Raw genomic sequence first — 17,391 nt, 5'->3', positions numbered from 1 at the left:
AATGAACATGTATCAGTATATGTATGTGAGGTAGCTGTGTGACAGTGTGAGGTACAAATCACATTTTCTCCTCATCCTCTTCTTCTTCTAGGGTCCCTCTCTCTCTCTCCTTCATTATCTCTGTATACAGAGTATATATTTAGAGGGATCCCTCTTCTGAGCAGCCTGAAAAACTTGGGTCTTTGGATTCTTGAAAGTACAGACCTTTACATGTACAAAAAGTACATTCAGTTCTTCACATTTGTTTGACACTTATTGTGGGTACATCTTGCCTGCACACTCATTCTTTGCAGAAGGTACTTTTCTTTTACTTTCCCCCCTTGCTGCTTATGAAGCTCTCCCACTTGTTCTATATGTGTGTTCTTAATTCACATCGTTCTGTGTTTCTTGAATGGTTTGTGAAATTGCAGCTGTGCAGGCTGCCTTATATGATTAGTTCTGTGTTTTCTTTTGTGGGTTTGGAAATCTTGGCCTGCATTCTAAAAGGGCTATCTGTATTTGCCAGAAGCAGATCTGATTTGGGCTGGGAGATTTAGTTTGATTCTAAAGATTAAATCTTTAGGCAATTGCCACAATTGGATCAGATCAGCATAAACCCCATTCCCCTGTTTCTACTCACAGTTACACACACGAACATGTGTTTCTGACTTCTCAGTGTGTTTAGCTCCCTCTCTTGTCTACTCTTTTCTGCTTGATGGAGTTTGGTTTGAAGGAAAATTAGTTGATTGGCTGACAATGATTCTTTGCTTGACAGAAACTTCATCATCTGAAAGGGTTGCTTAAACTACTATTTTCTTGAACTGATTTTCATCTGGACTTATTTATGCATGCTTTATTTTTTTCCAACTTTGATCGCTTTTGCATGGTTACAGACTTACAGTTAGGTGTGATTGATTGAATTGGATTCATTTTTCACTCGTCTTACTCTGAGTTGGTGGTGGAGGGGGCCCTCATCAAGACGGCTGAAATTCAAAAGTGGTGGCCCCAAAATCATGTTGAAATAGGAAAACATTGTGACAGAGAAAGTTTTATGTGTCCCTTTTGCTATCAGATCTTATAGTTTTTGCAGGTCTGAAAGTTAGTTCATAATGGCTTATCATGACCACTAGATCTGCTATGTTTCCATGATTGTCTTTGAATGTGGTGGTTCTTTCTAGTTTACATCTAGCTTGACCTCTCGGATCTCCTACTATTTATGATTTCTGAGTCGCATAGAGTAGGTCTTTGCTTGGTGCTGGAAATTGCTACTTTCATTTTGCTTTTGGATTTGATGTGTGTGATTGCATTGTTGATGTTTTACATTTTCCAATTATTGAGTTTTGATGAAGTGACCACTGATGTGATTTATGCAGTTTTCATATTTTTTTCTAATCGAGATCTCAATCTGATCAGTGTTTATCATTCGTCTGCTTTCTTCCTCATTACACTTTCTTGATTCTTTTGTCATCATCCGATTCATTGATAATGTGAATCTGAAGAAATCGAAGTCATTGTTAAAGCTTCCAGTCTTGATTTCTTTCTCCGCCCTTGTCGTCTCTTCGGCTCCGTTTTCCCTGACAATTTCTTTTACTGAATGCAGTTTGTAGAGAAATCTTCATACCATGAAGCATAAAGAGGGAAAACCAGCTATTCACCCGGATAAACAATCTAAGAAAGTCCCCATGGCAATAATGTTAGTCGTGCTATGCGGGTTTTCATTCTATCTTGGTGGAATCTTTTGTTCAGAAAAGGGCAAAATTGCAACGCAGGAAGTCAGTAAAAAGGTCGAAACTCCCAAAGAGACAGCTGCAGGGTCTCTCCAAATTAAAGCTGTAACCTTTCCTGAATGCAGTCCAGAGTTTCAGGATTACACACCATGCACAGATCCGAAGGTGTTTTCTTTACTCATATTGTAATTTGATGTTCTCTTTTTGAGATTTGAAAGCAATCATAAGAATGACATTATGGTACTGTTGCAGAGGTGGAAGAAGTACAGCATCCATCGGCTTTCTTTCATGGAGCGCCATTGCCCTCCGGTGTTTGAAAAGCAAGAATGCTTAGTTCCCCCTCCTGATGGTTATAAGTTGCCTATTAGGTGGCCAAAGAGCAAAGGCGAATGTTGGTACAGGTATTACGCGCTTCCTGCTTGAAAAATCTCATCGTAGAGCAGTTACAACTTTTAATGGTCACACATTAAAATGTTTGGATATCCTCAGGAACGTTCCATACGATTGGATCAACAAACAAAAATCAAATCAACACTGGCTGAAGAAAGAAGGGGAGAAGTTCCTCTTCCCTGGTGGAGGCACTATGTTCCCCAACGGTGTCAGTCACTATGTCGATTTGATGGTAGACTTGATTCCAGGAATGAAAGACGGGACAATCCGAACTGCCATTGATACTGGATGTGGGGTGAGTCGAATTCTTGATTTTCATCCATCTGCTGCTTAATTTTGTAGTATTATTTACTTATTGATTACCATTGCTTACTTGATGGATCTACAAGATTATTATATCTTCGTGATCCTTATTATCTAGTCAACTTGGTATGATTCAAGAATTTGACTTATACTCTGTTTGATAGCCTAAGTCATTTTCGAATCTCATCTTTCTGCATGTATCACGTAAACAATGCAAGCCTAATCAAAATTAACTTGATTTTATACTCGTTTTATCCTGTCCGATTGCTGTTGGGGGCAACTGAGTATATTTATGTTTTCTGCTCTTGATTTGTTTAGGTTGCTAGTTGGGGAGGCGATTTACTAGATCGTGGGATTCTCACAGTCTCTCTTGCCCCCAGAGATAATCACGAGGCTCAAGTTCAGTTCGCTCTAGAGCGAGGAATTCCTGCAATTCTGGGCATCATCTCAACACAAAGACTTCCTTTTCCGTCTAACTCTTTCGACATGGCACACTGCTCAAGATGCCTTATTCCATGGACCGAATTCGGTAACTACACGATAAAATAAGAGTGTTTAAATTCTTTTACCTTGCTCAATAATTTAGTACTCATGAATCTTGTCTCTGTTTCTCATGTCAGGTGGAATTTACCTCTTAGAGATACATCGTATTCTCCGACCTGGTGGTTTCTGGGTGCTGTCTGGGCCGCCAGTAAACTATGAGAATCGTTGGAAGGGATGGAATACAACTATTGAAGAGCAAAAATCAGACTACGAAAAGTTGCAAGAATTGCTAACTTCCATGTGTTTCAAATTGTACAACAAGAAAGACGACATCGCCGTTTGGCAGAAATTATCTGATAACAGCTGCTACAAGAAGCTTGAGGTGCCAGATAACTACCCCGCGAAATGTGATGATGGTACTGAACCTGATTCAGCATGGTACACTCCTATTCGGCCTTGTGTCGTTACCCCTAACCAGAAGTACAAAAAAGTAGCACTAAAATCCCTTGCAAAATGGCCGGAACGCCTGCACACCGCTCCCGAGCGTGTTGCTGATGTCCGTGGCGGCAGTGATGGGGCTTTCAAGCACGACGATAGCAAATGGAAGACACGGGTAAAGCACTACAAGAAGTTGCTCCCCGCTATAGGAACCGATAAGATAAGAAACGTCATGGACATGAACACTCTGTATGGAGGTTTCGCTGCTGCTTTGATCGATTATCCTCTGTGGGTCATGAATGTTGTTTCCTCGTACTCGCCGAACACGCTCCCCGTGGTGTATGACAGAGGCCTCATCGGGACGTATCATGACTGGTATGATAATCACCTGCACTCTAAGACGTAATCTTGCATCTTCTTATGTGACTTGATTGGCTGATGATTTCTGATCATCTTAGGTGCGAGGCTTTCTCCACGTATCCTCGGACATACGATCTTCTTCATCTCGATGGTCTTTTCACTGCTGAAAGTCACAGGTAAAGCTCCACCACAATATTACCAAACATAACTGCAAGAGCCCGGCAAATTCTTTAAAACTGAGAATTTTCTTTGTAATATCCCTGAACCTCAGGATGTGTCAGTGTAATATCCTCACATCTATTTTCTTTCACATGCTGTCCCAATCACAGTTGTTTTGACATGAACTGTAACGCACGTGCAGGTGCGAAATGAAGTATGTTCTGCTGGAGATGGACCGCATTCTCCGTCCCAACGGGTACGCCATCATCCGCGAATCAAGCTACTTCGTGGACGCTGTAGCTACACTAGCAAAAGGCATGAGATGGGGGTGTCATAAAGAAGAAACGGAATACGGGGTCGAAACAGAAAAGATACTGATATGCCAGAAGAAACTATGGTACTCATCAAAGCAAAGCTCAAGATGAGCAGAGCATAGCATGTGGGGATAAGGTTTGTTTCATGTAGAGATCAAAATACCTTTATAATTCATACCAGAAGCCCATAGGAGACAAGTTCTACATTGAACACAGGAACGAATCATTTGTTGTTGCAAGAATTTGAGGTTCAGATCCTCCAAATGGAGAAGAAGAATTATCAGATCCCAATAACCAGATTATTACAAGTGATGTTTTTTTCTTGACATAATATATTCTTTGTAAGGCTCTCTATGGTTATTATCTCTTGTATTTCCCATTTTTCCTCTATTCACTCTCTTGAAGCTGTGAAAATGTTTAAGGGCGTTGTAAGTCGCAGCTGCCTATCAAACCTTTTTATTTATTTACAATGGATAATACTATTTCAAATTTCAACCAATCAGATCTTCTCCTACCTATGTTCTATATATATGTTCTTTAATCCTATTGGTTACCTTTGTTTTTCCCTTGTGTTTTGGGTTAAGGATAGCATTCTGATACAGGTCAATGTGAAATAGACATAAATACTCCCAACATCAATAGAAATTACCTTAATTATCTTAGATTTGTTTGGATTAAGTGAGAGGAAAGGGAAAAAGGGGGGGGGGGGGGGGGAGAGGGGGGGGGGGGGGGGCGTGAAGAGGAGGAAAAAAATAATAATTTTTGTTCAAATGTTTGGTAGGATTGGAAGAGCAATAAATTTTAAATTTTTTTTTTATTTGGTATCGAAAAAATAGATTGAGAAAGAAAAGACAAATTTATGTAGTTTTATTGATGAACACTTTCTCCTTGTTTTATATTAGAAAATAAACAAGTTAATATTATACTAAAATAATTTTAGTATATGAAAATTTTGAAAATCTTATTAGTAAAAATATAAATCAAAATGAGTATTGTGCATTTATTGTGAACTATTTAGTTTGAATAAAATAAAAATTACTACCAATGATCGGCGACATAGTAGTTTTTCCGGATATTTGATTTTCTTTTCTTTAAAATTATGTATTGGTATTATCGGTGGGAGGTAAAAGAAAACTGAAGAAAAATTTTATATACGAGTAATAGAATAAATAAAAATAAAATATATATATATTTTTTTTTGACCTTTTACTTTCATTTCTTCACTCAATTTTGAAAAATAAAGTGGCCTCTTAGGAGGTTTCATATACATATGTTTACTTCTACTTGTTCCATGCGTCCACTTTTCTCCTCGACCAAACAAACTCATAATCCACGTGTTTTTCCTTCTTGGGTCGGGTATGCTAGACCCAAGAGCCTCACCCTAGACGGTTGGATAAATAGTATCATCCCAGGAGCCCAAATATCGATCGTACTACTGGTTGAAAATAATAAATACTGCGTCCAATTGTTTCATAGGTATACTCTAACCGTTAGATTTCGAGCATCTTTACTATTGTTAAATTCTAAGCCACTTTTCTATTGTTAGATTCTAAGTAATTTTACCTTATTTATTTGGTCTTATAATTTGAACGGCAGAACATCCCAACAACCTTGACTTCTGTGTTTGCAGGTTATTCCGACAAAGAAGTGGATCGAGGCCTGTGACCTCCTCCATACTTGGAATAATTATTTGGATATTCGGATCAACAAAACTCCTTCTCCATTGCTATTTGGTGCTCTGCAGCCCATATCAGCATTATGGCTTATAAATTCTGATCCAACATCATGCCAAACATATTGCTCTTGCTTCCGCCCGATAGCCTTTTTGTTTTTGGATTTGAAAAATGTTCGATATTGGATCAGTATCTATACTTTATTATTACAAAAAACGAACTCTTTTACACAATGTTTGGTTTTGTGTTTTGGCCCATTTTAGAGATGGGCCAAAATACAAAACCTTGTTTGTTTTTGTATTTTGCACACCTCAACTAGGTGTGCAATTGTAATTTAATTTTTTTTTATTATTTTTTATTCTTCTTTTAACATAAATATATATATTATATTTCACTAACAAACAAAATACTATATATACATACACATATATATATTATTAAATACATATATTAAAAGACATGATTTGACAATGAACAGTAACTCCTGTCTTCCAAATCCCAACATCAAACCTACACCACTTATTTTACATTATTTTATATTATATCGAAACACAAATCCAAACATACCGTCTATCTCAAAACACATACTTACTTATCTCTATTTTTCTCTCTCTATCTCCAAAACACCAAAACAAAAACATCCAAAACATTAATCCAAACATAGTGTTAGTATCTCATGTTTTTTGATCTGTCATTTTATATTTTTTTATACTTAATTTATTTATTTGACTTTTCAACCTCTCGCTATCTTTTGATAGTTTTTTTTTTTTTTTTGTTTCATGTACTTTTCGAAAAAAGTGAATTCTCAACACTCGAAATAAAGATACAATGAATACAGACCTAGCACACTAAATGTGTACCTTTTTCAGTGTATGATTGGGAAGTAGTATATCATGTTTCGTTGGTTTCCCGAACGAGGAATAGAGCTTGTGAACTTTTTGATACCAAATCAATGTTCCTATATAGTTGCAAATATTACAACGAAAACCACATGTTCATTGGACATTGATGCTCCAATATTATTACATACATCGTGATCCAGGTCGTGCACTGCACCTCTCAATGATAAGGTTGAGGAAATCCTAAACCACTAAAGATGTGAATCTTGAGAACAAAGAAGATCGTTAGGCTAGTTGGGAAGTCCCCAACTAAAACTCACTGATACTTAAGTCAGTATAGAGTGAGATCGAAACTAAAAGGTTTAATATGGTCGAATATGTAATAAACATAACGTACCATAAATAATTTCAGATATCAGTATGTATGTATAGGTCCAAACGTCTATATACAATAGGGCCATGCACGTGGCGTTATTTCAAGGAGAATGCCTATTGAGAAATCAACAGTTGATATTTCAGGTCCTAGCTCCAGATTGGATGGACAGGTTGGTCCAACGACCCCACCAATAAAAAGTGCGCAAATCTTGTAACTTTTCTATTATTTTCTTTATTTGAAAGAGTATTTTTGTCTAATTACTCCATTGAGAGGTACTATCCCTATCACATGGGATGCATGAATATATATATTGTGAGCCCATGATGTTGATGACCGCGTTCAAAACTACTTAGGGAAGTTGGTCACGAAATCCATAATCATCAAACACAAATCTATGATGTTCTTTTTGATTCAGTAATATTAGGTTTTCTTAATTAATTGATGGCTGGATATATGAAGTTTATGATTTCGATCCACGACCAATATTTTGTTGTGGGATCAACGACACATCGTTCACTTATTAATGACTTGATTCTCAAATTTATTAATATTTAACTCAGGTTTATAATTTAGAACATCTATACCGTGTGATATATGCAAAATCATTTAAATTAATGTGTCCAGTTAATGTTAAAATATCTAAATAAAAAATTTGTTTGATTTGCAATAAGTTAGTAATAAATCAACTGGGGATAAAAATGGATCCTCATTCAATTTTTTTCCCTAATTTCAGCAAATTCAACGAGCTTTTACTAATCGGGAGGTTATTTGTTAGACAGAATTAGGAATACTATATGTAAATTTTTAAATTACATCGGGTTTACGTATAATTACACCAAATATTAGAGGGAGCAGTGTAATTATTCCTTTAAATTAGGTTATATTGATTGAATACGATAATCAACTTGAAGTATATATACCGTGTGATATACAAAAGGGTAAAAATTCCAGCTACCTCTCCGGAGGTTTAGTGTAATTATGAATGCTCTCTTTTTGTTTGAAAAATTAAAAATACTCCACTGAAAATGAAAAATATTTATGAAGTTCTTAGACGGTTAGGTAAGATAAAAATTACTACTTTACCCTTGCTTTTATTTTTAAAGAAAAATAAAATATTTGAAAAAATTGAGTATGGGTACGTACAGTAAATAATTCATTGAGGATATTAATTCATAAAATATTTTATAAAATTCTAAAAAGTATATGAAATTATAATTGATAATTCAAAATGACATTTTAGACAGTTCAACACGAGAATTAGATGAAAACCTAACGTAACGGGTTCCTTGTTAGAATGACGTTAAAATTAGGGGGTATTTTTAATTTTTTAAATAATCAAGAAATATTTATAATTATGCCAAGATTCGAGAAGGTGGCCGTAATTTACCCTAAAACAAAATTATTTAGATGTGCTCAATTATGTTAAAACATGTAAACAAAAAAAAAATCATTTAAAATTTGATTTATATTGGATTCAATTGAATTTAATTCTTTTAATAATAAAATAGACTGAAATACAAATCAAATTATATTAAGACAAAGGAAACAAAAATTGAACAGTGTCGTGTTTGGCTTGACTTGATTAATTTATATCCCTTGTGACTGAATTTAGTAATCGATTGTAAGAATATAGGATCGGAAATTCCACACACATTAATAATGTTCATTTTTTTTTTAATTTAAAAATTTATATACATATATGTCAGTCACTCATGAATATGAAATTAATATATAATACGAAAATGTAATAAAAAAACTCAGCATAGACCAACCATACTTATGAAGCTACATGATTTTATGGAACGTGTCATTCTTACATGAGCGTCATGACCACGACATGCTGACGGCATAAGTGCTACTTCTCAATCACTAAAAAAAAATGTAATTTTTCACTACGATTAATTATTATAGTCAAAAGAAGAACATTGTGGTAAATATAAATCAACACGGCTTCGCAATGGTCATTAGCCGTTGTTTCTGCAGGTGTGGTCAAAATATTAGCCATGGCAAAAATCATGACAAATATTGATTAATCGTGACAAAAATCTAAAATTTTACTTTAATTTTATTTTTTTTAGATAAAATGAGTAATTACATATATGTTTTTTGAATCGGTTAATTTCTTTGAAAAATATATAATATATTTATTTATTTATTTTCTTAAAGTGTTTAACTCTTGATTAATATATATGTCATTTTTTTTCAAAATTATATATCATGAATTTTTTGAGATATTATATCTATTGTGTATCTATTATATATATATATATATTAACTTATTACTTTTCTTCTAATTTAAATTTTACACTTATTAAAAGTTCATTTCAAATAGAAAATAATTCAGTGATGATTTAATTCGAAAAATATTTGAATCTATTAAGAATAATATAAATATTTAAAATATTTTAAATAATTTTTTCTAATCAATCAACTAAAAATGAGGTAATTATTATATTTATTAATTTAGAAAGATAAATACTAGTTGAATTATAATTGAGCAAGACAAAATGTATTTGACCTTTACTATTATATATGCGGAAAGTGACTGCACGAATTGTACGAGCCACGCGAGTCCTCCACTTTCCACGTATAATATTTTTTGTCGGAACATTGTTACCTTTATGAGATAACTTTACACCACAATAAAGAAAAAAAAAAAAAAGGGTAAATTACAAACATTCTTAAAATTTATCATAATTATGAATATTTTTTTGGTATTTGAAAAAATTATGTAATCTTTAAATGAAGTATGAAGGTATAAAATTAATAAATTTTGCCCTTACTCTATTTATTTTTTAAAAAAATAAAAATTATATAAAAATTGAACATGATGAAAGAAATTTTTTTAAAAATTTTAAAAATTATCCACTTAGTCCAAAAAAATTTAAAATTTTAAAAAATAAATAAAATTATGATTTTTAATCCATAAGGACATTTTAGTCAGTTTACCATAAAAAATGGATGGAAACCTAACGGATTGGACTAATTGTTATACGCCGTTAAACTCAAGGGGTATTAGTAATTTTTCAAATAATGAGGGGGTATTGATAATTTTACGAAACTTTAGGAAATGTCGTTTTAATTTATCCTAAAAAAATTACATTAACACTCGTACATTAGATCTCTCTATATACACATACACGTACTCTTATTTGTTTAATAATGAAATTTTATACAAACACCTCACAAAATATATTATACCAGCACTCACTTAAGATACATAGATTACACGCTGTCATCAATCGCTTATGATCATATACATTTATAAGGGTTAATTACATGTAAACCCTCTTTCAAAATAAAAAATTACACGTTTTTTCAAAAAAGTTTCAACATTACACTTACACCTTATCCGAAAATTCTCTATTTTATATTTTTAGAGAGTGTATGAACATAATAAACCATAAATGTAAAATTCAAATATTGTGTAGCTATCACACATAATTTATGTATGAATAAATAATATAAAAGTGCCATTAAAATTCCACGTAACAGTGATTTATATCTTCCACATCAAACTTTGAACTCCCACTACACAGTCTAGAAGATTAATGTGTTTACTACATACAAAATGTATACTTCAAATCAAACAATCAATATCGCACGATAAGATCATTACGATATAACAAATAATATTCTTGCATCAATGAAAACGTGTTACATTTTTTTATATTAATTTCATGTTCAGAGCCAATTAATTATAAATATTTTCCACAAAATTTTATCACTTACTTCGTTCTGTCATTCAGTCGCTGGAATCGAACAATGTGGGCCTACAACTTGACGAGTTTTGAGTGCTAATCCTAGGTCCATAGAAACACAATCTTGTTTCAATGTTCCTCGTTGTGCTTCCAGGGCTTTATCTCTTCTCTCTTTCATATGGGCAACATCGTTCTCAGCACATGTCCCAAAGTGCCTCTTAATTACCACCACCACTTCTTCTTTTCTCTCAACACCGCCCTGATCTGTTACTTTTTTTAAATTATACATCGACCACATAATAATTATATTATATTAATTAATCATATAAATTATTTTGATTTGACCAAATCTGACTACAATTTCTCCTATTCATATATGCGTAAAATTAATTAGTACTCAAATTATTTGATTAAATTTAATTAGATTTAACTATATACTTATTATGTAATTGATTATTTCTTTTAAATTATATATTAATTATATAATAAAGTGTATAATTTGTTTGGATAGGACAAGACCCCGTACTAGGTCTGCGTCTATATATGGCCAACAACGAATAGGAAAACACACAGAAAAAACATTCGAGAGCATAATAGAATTAAACCTTAGAGACATCAAACATGGAGAAACCAACTTCGGATCACGTGATTGTGCTCATGGAAGATCATCAAAACCACAAGAATCACTCAATCACTGACCTATCAACCGAAGCCAAGCCACCAGTGCAGCCACTGCCGACGGCCCAAAACCTACGTCGTCTGAGCTTCTCAAAGCCCAAAGCCCGATTCGTCGAGTTCTCTCACCCCGTCAACCAGAAATTCGTGTCTGAACCCGAATTCGAACCCTTGAAGGCTTCTGACAGTGACGAGGAAAGCGAGGACGATGAGGAGGAGTACGACGAAGAAGGACAGGGAATGCAAAAACCTAAGAAGAAGAAGAAGTTCAAAATGAAGTGGAGGATTGTTGTGGAGTGGACACTCTTTGTATTGATATCCACCAGCTTGATCTGTTCCCTCACAATCTCCACCCTCAAGAACCAGCTCAAATATGGGCTTGAACTGTGGAGATGGTTCTTGATGATCCTAGTCATCTTCAGCGGCCGACTTGTGTCGGAATGGATCATCAAAATCGTGGTCTTCTTCATCGAAAGAAACTTCATGCTACGTGAGAAGGTTTTGTACTTCGTTTATGGACTCCGAAAGAGCATACAAAACTGTGTATGGTTAGGCCTCGTTCTCTTGTCATGGATGTTCATATTCAACGCTAAGTTGCACAAGAAAAACAAGTTGCTCGAGAAGGTGTTTCAGGCCCTGGTGGCGGTCCTCATAGGCGCCACCATTTGGCTCGTCAAGATCATCTTGGTCAAGATCCTGGCATCGTCATTCCACGTGACGACCTACTTTGACCGCATGAAGGAGAGCGTGTTCCACCACTACGTGTTGGACACGCTCTCCGGCCCGCCCATGGACGAGTTTGCATACCAGGAGGCCCATTGTCGGAACCTAGGAGTGTCCAAGTCGCTCCCGACCAAGTTGAGGGACTCCAGGGTTCTGTCCAAGTCCAAAAGACTAGGAACGAGGAAAATAGACATTGAAAAGTTGAGAAAGTTGAGTATGCAGAGCACGGCCTCCGCATGGACCGTTAAGAGGTTGGTGAACTACGTGAGGTCTTTCGGACTAACGACTATCTCAAAGACAGTGGACGAGTTTGGGCGGACCGAATCCGAAATTACTAGTGAATGGGAGGCTAGGAATTGTGCCAAGAGGATCTTCAAGAATGTTGCTAAGCCAGGTGCCAAGTAAGTCATTATTTATTTTTTATCTCATAATTAATTGTTAATTAGTATGTAGTACAACAATTAATGTTTTAGATTAGTACATATGCATGTCATTCATAATACTATGATCACTCACTCAAGGCCATTCTATGGTAACCTGTCGAGCGATTGTTAAGTGGTTGGCTGTTCGGGGAAAAAATTGGCCAGGAGGGTTTAGAAACAAATATATTGTGTAATGCACCTGCTGAGTTATTGGGCAAAATTCTTTTTTTTAAAAAAAAAAAAAAATTGTTATTTTCATTTTTGGTACCACAATTGTGTTGAGTGTTGTTTTTAATATTATAAAAAACAAAAGCACAATTTTTTGGTCCCAAGTTGATGGCAGAGACCATGTATCTTGCACATGGGCGTTAGCGACCATTACTTTTTATTCACTCACGTTACTTTGACTTCAAAAGCTATATTTAATAGTATAAAAACAACAAAAAAACATATTTTTTTAGTACCATTAAAAGAAAAAAAAATATTTTGACCAACTTTGACACATTGCCTCTGCCGTTAATTTGGGACCAAAAAATCATATTTTTGTATTTTATGGTGTCAAAAAAAGCAATACTCGCCATACTTGTAGTATCAAAACGAAAATAATTTTTTTTTAACAAGATTAAAAAAAAAATTACCCTGAATTATTCTAGAAAAAATGGAAGTATGGGACAAAAAATTGCAGGTAACAAATCATGGGACTATTTATTTTTTAGAAAAAAGAACTCTAAAAAATTGGAAAAAAATATTAGAAAAAGCAATCAACTCTGATCATCGTACATTACCAAATGTATAGAAACATGTAGGTTTGGTAGACCTCACTGAATCCTTCACATTTTAGCACGCCCACATCTTAATCGTTGACATTCTTTTCCAGACAGAACGTGAGCATACCCAAATTCCACTCACTAAAAAGTTGTCTCCCCCCCCCCCCCCCTTTTTCCCTCCCAAATAATAACTTGTACTTTTTCAAAAACATCCTGAAACCCCACTTCATATTAAAAATTAAGTGCTAATGTACGTACCACATTTAAGTCGTCATTACTCGGGATAATTCAAAAGTTGATGTTAGATGCCTATTTATATATATTTAAAGTCATAGTTTCAAAATTATTGATATAAATATTATAATACTAATTCTATTTCATTCAAAACAAAAAACAAAAAATCTCTCTATGCTGCATAACTGAAACGTTGAATGGGTATAGGACCACAGCAATTTCTCAGACATAGTGGGATTTATCGTCACATTACAGTTCTATTTTGGACATTTGTAGTGGTCAGTTCTATTACTCCATATTGTTTGTTATGTGATTTTTTTTTATAAAATTCGAGGTCAAAAAGAAAAGAAAATAAGTATAAATTCTTTATTTTGAATTGTATTATATTTTTTATTTTATTTAAAATATATATAAATGTCACGTCGTCATGTGGCATGTATATATAATACATAATAAAAAAAATACAACAGAATTTGGAATCGAAAATCCACTTCCACAAGTCATTGTATTCCCAATCCAACACATGATTGGTCTGCATCCCATTTATTAAATTATTATCTTTTAATTTTTAGAAGAAACGCATGTCAATCACATATTAATATTTTAATAAATATGATATAAAAATGTGATAAAAGATGAGTACGCACCGGCTGTTTCAATCATTTCGGCCCACGTTTTTAACAGTTTGAGGGAATAAACAAGAACCAGTGATAGTGCAGGGCAGCTCTCTAAGATCTGCTGAGTAAAATGTGGTCCACCCACTCAAGTAGTGGTACCTAGTTCTAGAATTAAGATGATTCATACTAACAAAGTTTGCTAAAAGTTTAAGGAAAAAGGGCTACTCATTCCTTTTCTTTTGAGAAATTCTTTTTTAATTTGCTCGAATTAAATCAATCACAAAGTAACTGTGATATAATTTTTAAACTTTTAGTATATTCTAATTACTTGATAAATATATTAATTATTATATAATTAATTTAAATTCGATTTAATCTAATTTAAATTAAAATTAAAAATTTCCCTTTTCGTAATTAGAGAAACTTACAAGATCCTACATCTTACTTCAAGAATTTATGCGGCCAAATTGTGAAATTTTTAAAGAGCCTATATATAAACTCAGTCAAATTACACTAATTTTAAATAAGAATTAAATGTATTTTTTGTCTTGTAGTTTAGATAATTTGGTGTTTTCGTCCTTTAACTTTTTAGAGAAGTTTTTGCAATTTCAATATATTTTTTCGTCAAAATTAACCTCCAGAAGCGAGAAGGGTGAACTTCGATGAAAAGAAAGTTGAAATGACAAAAATTAAAAAGATATAAGACCAAAATGCTACCCTAAAAAATTAAAAAAAATGTCAAATAACTTAAGTTACGGGCATTTAAATTTTTAAATAATTTATAAGTATAAAGTTTCAAATAACCATGGATATATACATATATATACATGCTAGATTCAAGAATATGTATATTAAGCATGGATATAGAATTTAATTAGTAGTGGCTAATGAGACATTAATTCCTAATTAATTATTTTGGTTGCTAATTAATTTGCGAAGGTACATTGAGGAGGAAGATCTGATGAGATTCTTGCAGAGAGTTGAGATCCACACCATTTTCCCACTCTTTGAAGGCGCTCTCGAGACTGGCAAGATCACTAAATCTGCCTTCAGAAATTGGGTGGTAAGCCTTCATCTTTAATCTCCTACAAACTCACTTCATAAATTCCAGTCAGACAGAGGAGAAAATGGTTTAGTATCAATGTCTTAACAAATAATAATAATTCCTTTTGTAAACATGATATCTGCAGGTTCGTGCTTACTATGAACGAAAATCTCTAGCACATTCCTTAAACGACACAAAGACAGCAGTCCAACAGCTCCACAAGCTAGCCAGCGCCATTGTCGCTGTGATTATCATAGTAGAAACCCTAATGGTCATGGGCGTCGCTTCCACCAAGATTATAGCTTTCATCCTCACTCAGTTGCTGCTCCTCGGATTCACCTTCCAAAACATGTGCAAGACCGTCTTCGAGTCCATCGTCTTCGTTTTCGTTATGCATCCGTTTGATATTGGAGATCGCTGTGTGATTGATGGAGTTCAGGTACGTCAAAGACTCTATCTCTTCTATTATCAAATTTTGCATTTCGTCTTTAAGGGAACAAAAAATTGAAATAATAGCAGGATATCCCATGTGAAAATACTATAGACATAAAATTCTTGTTTAAAAAAACAAATTACAATTCGATCAATGATCTCATTATCTCCCACGTCATATTTAAGGAAAATTTTTATCGACATCTGGCCAAATCAATTCAATCATATATTAAGTGTTGTATACTTGCATATGATTAGTTAATTTTTTTAAAGTGTACATTATTCACACTATAAGTGTATTGTACTTGCCGTATAATTATCTCCAATCTGGCCAAACCCAATCCGGATTAGAATGTACCCTTTATTCAATTAATTTCTATGTAATTTTTGTACGTGTTTGCTTGTGCAGCTGATCGTAGAAGAGATGAACATATTGACCACGGTTTTCCTTCGTTACGACAACGAGAAAATCTACTACCCTAATTCGGTGTTGATCACCAAGCCCATCAGCAACTTCTACAGAAGCCCGGAAATGTGCGATACCATCAATTTCACCATCGACTCCTCCACGCCAATGGAGACAATAATCGCTTTCAAGAAGGCCATACAAACGTAAGAAATCTCGAAACCTTAATATTGGCTCTGTCTATCTGTGATGGTTCATTATGCATGTAGGAGAAATGATTAATGCTTTATGTTGGAAAAACAAACAGGTACATTGAGAGCAAGCCCAAGTACTGGAACCCCAAGCACTCAGTGATAGTGAAGGAAATAGAGAATGTGCACGAGATGAAGATGGCTCTCAGCGTTCAGCACACCATAAACCATCAGAACTACGGGGACAGGAATGTCCGAGTCACGGAACTGATACTGGAGTTGAAGAAGATGTTTGAGAATCTTAACATCAAATATCATCTTCTGCCTCAGGAGATTCATCTCACACAAGTGAATTGGAACCCGCCGAGGCCATTCATGCTGCCCTCCTGAAGTATAAGTAGGTCTTGCAAGTCATAATCGATCATCTGTCTAATTTATTACAAGGGTCTGAATTATTGGTGTTTATCTTTTTATGGGAGGACTTCAATAGTAATAAAAACGTAGATGGTGTTTGTAGTCTGAAAATTCTAATTATTCAAATTGAGTTTGGCTAGACGTGACCCAATTGTATAACAAATGTAATGTACTTGTTGTATGATTGCTTACGATTTAGGAAAAGTAACAAATCATATAGCAAGCGTATCATACTTGCTGTGTGATTAGTTTAGTTCAATCAAAACTAATTTGGGTAAGAATTTTCCATTTGTAGTCTCACTCTTATGTTGTCTAGGAATTTCATGTGACCAGCTGCTGCAGTTCTTCAACAGTGGTACTCCAATGCATGGCCAACCGGTTTCTTGGGTTGGGTTGTCGGCCTAATCACCCCCAAGATTTGGAGTTTATTTAGACTAGTAGGCACATAGCAATGAGGTATTTTAATCTAAATCAAGTTTCGCCATCATTAAATTAATCACATTTAATTGAGTTGATCGATCGTCTGATAATACCGATCTATCTAAACTAAAATAGTGTATGTGATTAGTGTAAAATTTACCTACTATATGATTGATAATTCAATCAAACTGAAATTACATATATGAATAGGAATTTTCCCTCGACTTGATTCTTGTTGGCGGGTTAATCATATATGATATCGAAATTGCTACTTTAATTTGTAGTATCTTCAACAATCAAGAC

General features: G+C 34.2%; 2 protein-coding genes across 4 annotated transcripts; both read left to right on the top strand.

Moving 5' to 3' along the window:
* On the top strand, positions 1–4,652 carry LOC105172750 (probable methyltransferase PMT20). 3 transcript variants are annotated; one of them, XM_011094321.2, is made up of 8 exons: positions 1–296; positions 1,580–1,871; positions 1,959–2,107; positions 2,196–2,391; positions 2,718–2,928; positions 3,020–3,695; positions 3,779–3,856; positions 4,042–4,652. In XM_011094321.2, the coding sequence occupies exons 2-8, from the start codon at positions 1,602–1,604 to the stop codon at positions 4,262–4,264; spliced, it is 1,803 nt and encodes a 600-aa protein (XP_011092623.1). In that variant the 5' UTR covers positions 1–296; positions 1,580–1,601; the 3' UTR covers positions 4,265–4,652. The 3 variants fall into 3 exon arrangements, with proteins under 3 accessions (XP_011092623.1, XP_011092626.1, XP_011092624.1); XM_011094324.2 differs by lacking the exon at positions 1–296 and adding an exon at positions 912–1,069; XM_011094322.2 differs by lacking the exon at positions 1–296 and adding an exon at positions 1,089–1,216.
* On the top strand, positions 11,320–17,145 carry LOC105172749 (mechanosensitive ion channel protein 10). The gene is made up of 5 exons (XM_011094320.2): positions 11,320–12,541; positions 15,120–15,243; positions 15,371–15,664; positions 16,067–16,269; positions 16,371–17,145. The coding sequence occupies exons 1-5, from the start codon at positions 11,364–11,366 to the stop codon at positions 16,642–16,644; spliced, it is 2,073 nt and encodes a 690-aa protein (XP_011092622.1). The 5' UTR covers positions 11,320–11,363; the 3' UTR covers positions 16,645–17,145.

Source organism: Sesamum indicum, linkage group LG10 (genome assembly GCF_000512975.1).
Source record: "Sesamum indicum cultivar Zhongzhi No. 13 linkage group LG10, S_indicum_v1.0, whole genome shotgun sequence".
Lineage (NCBI taxonomy): Eukaryota > Viridiplantae > Streptophyta > Magnoliopsida > Lamiales > Pedaliaceae > Sesamum > Sesamum indicum.
Note: the sequence above shows the minus strand (reverse complement) of the source record. Positions and strands in the feature narration are given on the sequence as shown.